Source organism: Lipotes vexillifer, unplaced genomic scaffold (genome assembly GCF_000442215.2).
Source record: "Lipotes vexillifer unplaced genomic scaffold, Lipotes_vexillifer_v1.1 scaffold590, whole genome shotgun sequence".
NCBI lineage: Eukaryota > Metazoa > Chordata > Mammalia > Artiodactyla > Lipotidae > Lipotes > Lipotes vexillifer.
The window spans coordinates 1585518-1594266 of record NW_006778358.1 but is presented as its reverse complement, the minus strand read 5'-3'; the positions used below and the strand labels follow the sequence as shown (position 1 = coordinate 1594266).

Genomic DNA, 8749 nt, shown 5'->3' with positions numbered 1-8749 from the left:
GGGGTTTTTTTTTTTTTTTTTTTTTTTTTTTAACAAATCACTGGTGAAAGCAAGGGAGCTTAGGGAGACAGAAGGCTGTTCATAGGAATGGTCTTACAGAAGTACAAATAGGAAATAATGGAAAAGCAAGTGTGTGTTCATTTCTGTCACATAAATCCATCTTTGTCTCATACTAAGTCCCAGCGCGGTGTGGATTTTATACTTGCGGTGCGTCTCCATTTCCACGAGCCTCCGTGCAGACACTCAGCAGCCCGGGCAGCTGCCACATTGGACAGCGCAGGGCTCTGGTCTCCTTCCCCAAGAGGCGCCCCGTACACCAGGCTCAGGGAGATGCTGCCTTTCTTGCAGGTCCAGGCAGTGATGGCGTCACGGTGACCTGGAAAGACAACTTCGAGTGCTTCTACAGCGAAGTGGCTGAGCTCGGCAGGTACGGAGGAAACCCAGAGCCCCCCCACCCCCACCCCGAGATCAGAGTCAGACACACAGCTCCGTAGGAGCCCACGGAGAAAGCTCAGTGGCGGATTTTGCCAGCAGTTGGAAGTTAGATGTGTTACATCCGAAATGTAAGCGGTAATTGCGGGTTGGTGTTAAACGCTGAGCAAGTGAGGAGGAGATTGCCAGTGCAGGTTCCAGGAGAGAATCAAGCCTCCATACCGTGAGCCGTCGGTGACGTGACGAGTCCACTTCTGCTCCGCGCCCAGGCAGCACGGGCTATGCCCCGTTCTCGGGAGAATCCAGGGGAGAGTCACTCACACCCCTTCTCGTGGCACGTTATTCTCTGGGACCCGGTTGAGCGGGGCTGAATGTGTCCTTCAGGCCTCGGCTGTGCCTGGAGGTTTAGGGTCCCCCTGCGTAGACCAAGGGGGGGCTTCGACAGAGAGGGGCTGTTCCGCTCTGGACGGCAGCCAGGGCTCCGGCGGTGGCTCAGCGGCGCCCTCGGCCGCCCTGCTCCTTCTGAGGTGGCACGGCACTCCGCCACACCTCACGTCGCGCCCCGTAGGGCAAGAAGAAGGCCAGAAGCATGGCAGCTGAGCTTGTCCCCGCTACAGAGCTTCCCGAGGACCGCCCCCGCCCCCGCCAGCAGCAGCCTCGTACACTCCGGCGGCCACTCCTGGGTCCGCTGGCGCCAGGGATCCACGCACACGCCTGTGTGGATCAGCCCGAAGTGCCTGTCAGTCATGTGTCGCCGCACGAGGCTCAGCCCTGCTGTCCAGAGCAGCAGAGATGTATCACTTTGCGCAACGTGCCACTGACCGGGCAGTTACTCTCTCGGTCCCTCCTGGGCTCGGTCAGCTGGCACCCCCATGCCTCGCCCGCGTGTCTGTGGCCTCTGTCCGCATAGACGTCCACCCTGGGCCTCCTCGTGTGATGGCAGTCGCAGCCCGGGATAGCAGAAGCAGAGGCTGCAGCCTCTCAGGGCCCAGCTTCAGAAATTAACAACCACACTTTGTCCACATCCTGTGGACGCAAACAGCCACCAGCCAGCCCAGATTCAAGGGAGGAGAAAGAGACTCCGCCTGTCCATGGGAGAAGGGGCAAAGCAGTGTGCCCACCTTCCTCCCCGCAGTCTGCCCACTTCCCCAGCCCCCAAATCTCATCCCACCGTGGCAGCCGGCTCAGGCTTGAGGTCCAGGATCTTGTTATCCGGATCCAGTCGAGGTGCAGCCGAGGCTTCCTGGGTGTGGTTCGCTGGGTGCAGCTCCGGAGACCACAAACTAGAGATGAGTCACCAGCCCCCCGACTCACATCCTGCAGCGGCACGGCAGACACGGTGATGACAGTAGCCGCTCCCGTCCAAAGTTGGGGCATGGGGTGCCCGGGAGCCCCCTAGTAGCCCGTTCCAAGCTTCTTCAGGCGACGAGGTTTCCACGAGAGCAAAGGTGGAAGCCGCCTGGTACATCTCACGATGTCGCTGCTGCTCCATTCAGCGGCGGGAGGACTCACGTGGCTGTCCTTAGCCGGACGGAGCCCGCCTCTGGGAGGGGAGGAGACAGGGCGGGCACAGGCACGGGCAGGCTTCCTTGGGGCCGGCGCGCGGCTGCAAGCCCGTCCGCTGGCAGCTGGGGAGAGCAGGGCCACCGGCTGGGGAGGCTGCCTGGGTTAAAAGAGTCTTTGCTCCGTGACACGCTCAGAGTCCCCTGAAAATGACCTTCTCCGCCTGTCTCCCAGGGGCAGGTTCTCTGTGGTTAAGAAATGCGATCAGAAAGGCACCAGACGAGCAGTGGCCACTAAGTTTGTGAACAAGAAGTTGATGAAGCGTGACCAGGTCACCCACGAGCTTGGAATCCTGCAGGACCTCCAGCACCCCCTGCTGGTTGGCCTCCTCGACACCTTCGAGACCTCCACCAGCTACGTCCTGGTTCTGGAAATGTGCGTACACGCCAGCTGCCTCTCCTCTTTCCGGCGCTCGGCCTCGACTCCAAGTGGTCTTGCTGTTTATTCTCTAAGAAGTATAGAAATCAGGATTTTAGGATTCACAGAACTTTTAAAACAGCACGTCTGCTCTCAGAGAGCACAGTTCTAGAGCTTTCCAGCAGTGCTAGGGGGGAGTATAGCTGCCTGACGAGGAAGCACAAACCTAGCATCCAAATGCCCCCCACCCAGGCTCCCTCGGGGGTCTCAGCCAGCCTGGAGATGCCGCCTGGTTCCCAAAGGTCCCGAGAGGCCAGGCCTCTGCAGACCACAGCCCTGCTCGTGCTCTCAGGCTGACCTGGTCCCATGTGTCTGCCCAGCTGGGCGAGCCCGGCTGGTGGGCGCCTGCAGTGGGCCGGCTGAGACCCGCTCGTGTCTGGTGCTTCAGCATCCAGCTCTGCCCCGGGGCCCGTCCTGCCCCTCCAAGGGTGATTAGAATGGGATCGTAGGTGCACCCCCTGGAGGGGGGTGGCTCCCCCCAGAGCAGCCCGCTGGTCCCCGTGGTACTTACTGGGCCCTGTGTGCCATCTCAGGAAACATTTGCATCGTTTAAAGATAAAGTGTGAGCGCTCTGACCCAAGAGCAGGGGGCCTCAGCCTGGGGACATTTTGCCCCCCAGGGGACATTTGGCAAAGTCTGCAGACGTTTTTCTGGTCACAGCTCGCCGTCCCGCAGGGCACAGGGCAGCCCTGCAACAGAGGACCGTTGTTCCAAAGTATCAGTAACACCGGGTTGAGAAGCCCTGCCCTTAGAATGTTCTGGTCTCTCTGAGACACCTCGTCATGTAGCTTTGTTGAATTTCCTAGTCCTCCTTTTCAGGGGGAGTCATTTCATACATTTCCTTGGATTCCAGTCCGTTTCCATCGGCCGGAGCGCCAGCTTTTGTGCCATTTCCTAGTTCTAGTTCTTTTTTTTTTTTTTTGCGGTACGCGGGCCTCTCACTGCCGTGGCCTCTCCCGTTGCGGAGCCCAGGCTCCGGACGCACAGGCTCAGTGGCCATGGCTCACGGGCCCAGCCGCTCCGCGGCATGTGGGATCTTCCCAGACCGGGGCACAAACCCGTGTCCCCTGCATCGGCAGGTGGACTCTCAACCACTGTGCCACCAGGGAAGCCCCATTTCCTAGTTGTTGACACATCGTTGGGAAGAGTGGGCCTGGCAAGAGGACCAGCCGTGGAGCCGCGCAGGGCGCGGTCACAGGGACCGTGAGCTCCTCGCTCGCGGGGACTCCCTTGAGGCCCCGCACCCGCCATCCCATTGGTCACATCTGTAAAGAGTTTGGAAGTGCCTCCACGTCACAGCCTTCACGGGTGCAGCTGCTGCAGGGCCCTCGGCGCCAGGTTGAGCCTCAGCCTCGCTCCCCGCCGACCCCGGGCAGGGGATGTTCCGAGGGTATCCCCACCCAGGGCTCCCGCTGGAGCATGTCTGTGGGCCTTTCCAGCCCTCTCTCCAGCCTAGCAAACCTCCCAGATGGCCGAGGGAGCAGGAAAGGCCTCTGCCCTCCCCAGCTGCCCCCAAGGCTGGCCATCGTGTGCAAAGGGCAGGTCGGCGGACCTGGGGCTCATTTCTCAACCTCGGCTCCCGTGGACGCTCAGCGACTTGAAAGATCATTATGGGGCTAAAACGATGTCCAGGCAGAGGCCTGGCCCCTGTGGGCCCTCAGTACCGGGGAAGGTGCTTTCTGGCTCTAGAAGCTTGGTGACTAAAAGCCTCTGTTCATCTTCCCCAGGGAGTTTCAACAAGAAAGAGAGTCCTAGAGTCTTTGTCAGAAATCTCCTGCAAGACCTCGGTTTCTTGTTTACATTTTCAGTGCATTCAGCTGTCATTTCTTTTCACTGGAAGCTAAATGGTTTGGCCTCATCATTGCTGTTAATAGGGTTAATTTTTGTAACAAACTACTTACTACCAAAGTTCCCTTGATTACTCGACATTACCAAACAGGTGGCTGATCTTTCCATAAATTTCTGTTTTGCAAAGAGGGCAGCCTAGCCCAGTGTTCAGGGAGGCCGGGGCCAGACCACCTCATTGCAAGTCTAGCCTTCCCTTATGAGCTGTGTGACCTTGGGAAAGTTACATACCTTCTCTGTGCCTCCGTTTCCTCATCTGTGAAATGGGGACCATAAAACACTCTTGTCAGAGAGTTGTCGTGAGGATTAAGTGAATTGATAGAAAGTGCTTAGTCCCTGGCACAGGGCTGCTCTGTATAGGTGTTTTTTAAATGTTAAAATTGTTTCACAGTAGGAAGGCTTTGAGGCCAACGTGAAGCCCTCACTCTATTGTCTGTGTCTTAACTTAACATTCTCTCGTTCAGCCGTCACATGACCCATTTTCCAGACGACTGAGACTAAGGCTTGGGGAGGTGGTCTCACGTTATCCCCTCCTCCAGCAGGTACCTGCAGAGCGCCTGCTGTGTGCCAGGCACTGCCAGGCAGCTTGCCCAGGTCTTGTGCTCACATCCAAGGGGCAGGGTTTGAGTCAAGCCTGCTGGGGGCGGGGTTGGGGAGCCTGGGTGCACCCATCTCTGCCTCCCAGTTCCCTCTGTGGGTCCAGATGCCGTGTTCCCCACTTGTGCCTCCACAGTGAGCTTAAAAAGAAATCGCCCCCTTGATCCCGTCCTGCCTTCAGGGAGAGGTATGATCCCCGAAAGCTGACAGAACAGTGACACAAGGGCACGGAGGTGATGCGTATATCGCAGGAGACGGGTCTGAAGTGACCGACGCGCACCGTAACGCGCATTCCTCCCTCTGCAGGGCTGACCAGGGACGGCTCCTGGAATGTGTGGTGCGATGGGGAAACCTCACGGAGGGGAAGATCAGGGCATATCTGGGGGAGGTTCTGGAAGCCGTCCGTTACCTTCACAACTGCAGGATAGCACACCTGGACCTAAAGGTTAGTGGGGCCCCGGGGACGGGAAAGCCGAGGGACCCCAGCGTGGCCACGCGGGATGCAGAGCCCACTCTCGGCCTGTCCTCTGAAGCCAGGCCAGGAGCCCGCGGGGACTGGGGACCAACGCAAGGGGTGGGAGATGGGAGCAGTGACTTCTAATCTCTGTTTTTAAACGTTGGATATACACAAGCAATAAAGTACCAGGTCAGCGTGTGAGGTCTGCAGACATTTCTTGCGATTTCAGGGGGTTCCTGTGAGTGTCGCTGGGTCGGGGTGGGGCTGGAGCAGGGTGACGGAGGCGGGAGGCGGAGGGTCGCTGCTGCCACCGCCAGGAGGGAAGTGAATGCCCGGCTTCCCTCACCGGCACAGTTTAACACAGCAGCTGCGCGTGACAGTTGCGGAGAAGTCAGGGCAGCTTCTCCTCTGTTGCCTCTCTGTCCTCCTCCCGAGGGCTTTGTCCTGTTTCGCACGTGGACGGTCGGCGCCGGTCGACCTCGTAGATTCCTGGTGAGCCTCGCATCTCAGCTTGAGGCTGGGGTTGCTGGAGTGGATGACGGTTGTCTTGTCCTGTCTCCTAGCCCGAAAACATCCTAGTGGATCAGAGTTTAGCCAAGCCAACCATCAAACTAGCTGACTTTGGAGATGCTGTCCAACTCAACACGACCTACCACATCCACCAGTTACTGGGGAACCCCGAATTCGCAGCCCCCGAAATCATCCTGGGGAACCCGGTCTCCCTGACCTCGGACACGTGGAGTGTTGGAGTGCTGGCCTATGTGCTTCTCAGCGGCGTGTCCCCCTTCCTGGACGACAGCGTGGAAGAGACCTGCCTGAACATTTGCCGGCTAGACTTTAGTTTCCCAGATGACTACTTCCAAGGAGTGAGCCAGAGGGCCAAGGACTTCGTGTGTTTCCTCCTGCACGAGGACCCTGCCAAGCGTCCCTCGGCTGCGCTGGCCCTCCAGGAGCAGTGGCTGCAGGCGGGCCACGGCCATGGCCACGGCAAAGGCGCGGGCGTCCTCGACACGTCCAGACTGACCTCCTTCATTGAGCGGCGCAAACACCAGAACGATGTTCGACCGATTCGTAGCATTAAAAACTTCTTACAGAGCAGGCTTTTGCCTAGAGTTTGACCTATCTTGAAGTCCTTTCTCATTCTCTTTCACCTGCCAATCAGCTGTTCATTTGAATTTTGAAGAGAAACACAAACCAACATACCTGATCAGCTGCCGTACGTTCATCGTGTGAAATTGCATTCCGAGTGAGCTGTGCTCGGCAGCGCCTGGGACCCGGGCTGCAAGCTGTGCTGGGGTGGAGGACCTTCTCGAACACTCTGCGGGGGCGGAGACAGCATTGCTGTGTCACAGTCTTCTATTCAGGTTTCTGCAAAAAAACTAAAAAGAAACTTTTTTAAACGAACATGAGTAGAATTTTGCAAATTTAACATTTTCCAGGATTTCTTCAAGGAAGCGAAAAGCCTATGTTCAACCACTGGTGTTAACGAACAAAACAGAGATACTGGACACCTCTGGGGAAGACCCCGGCCCCAGCGGCGGCCGTCTCCGTGGCCTCGTCCAGCTCGGGGTCCACCTGGCTCTGAGCTTTTCCAGCTGCCTGGTCTGTGTGCCTCTGGCCCCTATGCCAGACTAGGCTTCTGAAACGTGCATTCAACCTCAAACTTTTGCATAAAAATAGAATGAATCGTTTTGCTCTGATGAAATGTAGGCCTTACTTGTATATAAGACTGGTCCTGCCTTCGGTCTGTCCTTTACCCCCACTGCCTTCCCCCACCCACCCCCCCGCCCCGCTCCCCGCCTCCTGCCCGGGGCTTCCTCTGGGGGTCCGAGGGGTCTGCCCACCCACCGAGGACATCAGGTTGGCTCCTGCCCCTCTGCCCCTCCCCACACGTCCCACCCCCAAGCCGTCAATCAGATTGTTGAGCAGTATACAGTCAGATGAAAATACTGTAAATGCACTCATTGGGGTTTTTTTGGTTTTATTTCATATCATGTGCAATGTTGTGGCTTTAACATTTTATGCAACTATTTATGAAGACCTCTGTTGTACCTGTAATAAATACATAGAAAAAGCACAGACTTCGTACGGTGAGCTTTTTTTGTTTTTGGGGGGGTGGGGGGGGGGGGGGGAGGGGGGTCTTCGCCCTGTGCCATCGGTTCAGAGAGACTTAACTCTTCGTGAAATTTGTCAGTTTTGAGGACTGTAAAAAGTGATTTCATACTCTGAATATAAAACTGGATAATAGGGTAATGTTTTAAATTTTATTATGCTATTATTCAGAATGCCAAAGTATTATTTTTTTTTTCCCAAAATCAGTCTGGACATTTCCTACTTTTTAGACTTTTTGACATTCAACTTTCTGTACAAAAATTGGCTGGATTTTGAGCTTTTGGTAAGAAATAAAAGCCAATTAAGCACTAGCCGCCTTGAGGCTGGCGTTGACGTCTGTGGCACTGTGGCAGAATTCACGCTGGTGTGGGAGGCCCTCAACAAAAGACGCTGCGTTTCTGGGCACGCTTGAATTTTTCTGGATGTCTTTTTATCCTCGTTGTGTGAAATACACTAAAAAAAAAAAAAAAAGCCCGCTTCCCAAGCCAGCCAGACACCTGGGTCTTCAGCCATAAACTGGCATAGTTGAGCTTTGCAGCTTCCAATGTATTTTATTTATTCTTTTGTTGGGTTTTTGTTTGTTTCTTGTAAAATTGTACAGAAACTTTTTAAAAGAAATTGGATTCAAAACTGGATGTGTATTCGTAACCTCACAACTTTTATTTGTGTATTGTTTCTTTTATTATTTCAGTTAAATTTTTACATTATTTTGCATGTATATTTCTTTGTACAGAGACCTTACATGTTTACACAGTACGATGTGATGTAAATATTTTATTTTGCCATCAGTTATTTTAAAAAATTAAACATATTTGCCTGATTTTTGTGTCAGGCCTTTTATTCAAGTTGGTCACTATTGAATCAAAAAGGGAGATCAGTGAGGGAGACACTGAAGGGGAGGCCTCTGGTGGGTCGTGGGAGGGCTTGGGAGGAGAATATTCTGGACTGGGAATCCACTGTAGGCCACCAGAAACGGCAGTCGGTCATACCCCTGCAGACTGGTGCACAGCCCAGACCCAGCAGATACTGGCATATAAACCAGAACGTCAGCTGACTGTTTACAGAGAGGCTGCACTGGTCCTGGTTAGAATAACTAAGGTACCCCTGGTTCCTGATGAACGCATAATCAGAGCAAGGGGAAAAGCTCTTGCAACTTGGCCACAGAAAAGCAAAATTAACGTTGTTCAGATGGATTAAAGCACGTGAAACACTAGGTTCCAGCAACTGCATTAGGAACAATCCCAAGAACCCACGCCTGCGAAGACACACCCCCCCCCCCCCCCCCCCCCCCCCCCACACACACACACACACACACACACACACACA

At 55.1% G+C, this 8749-nt stretch overlaps 1 protein-coding gene across 1 annotated transcript in view; it reads left to right on the top strand.

The window, feature by feature from the left end:
- Positions 1-6429, top strand: part of TRIO (trio Rho guanine nucleotide exchange factor) — a 245526-nt gene extending 239097 nt beyond the window's left edge. Inside the window, exons 55-58 of the mRNA XM_007451615.1 lie at positions 349-427; positions 2170-2370; positions 5161-5299; positions 5875-6429. Of these exons, the coding sequence (XP_007451677.1) occupies positions 349-427; positions 2170-2370; positions 5161-5299; positions 5875-6429 (974 nt within the window). The remainder of the gene's footprint in view (positions 1-348; positions 428-2169; positions 2371-5160; positions 5300-5874) is intronic.
- The last annotated feature ends 2320 nt before the right edge of the window (positions 6430-8749 follow it).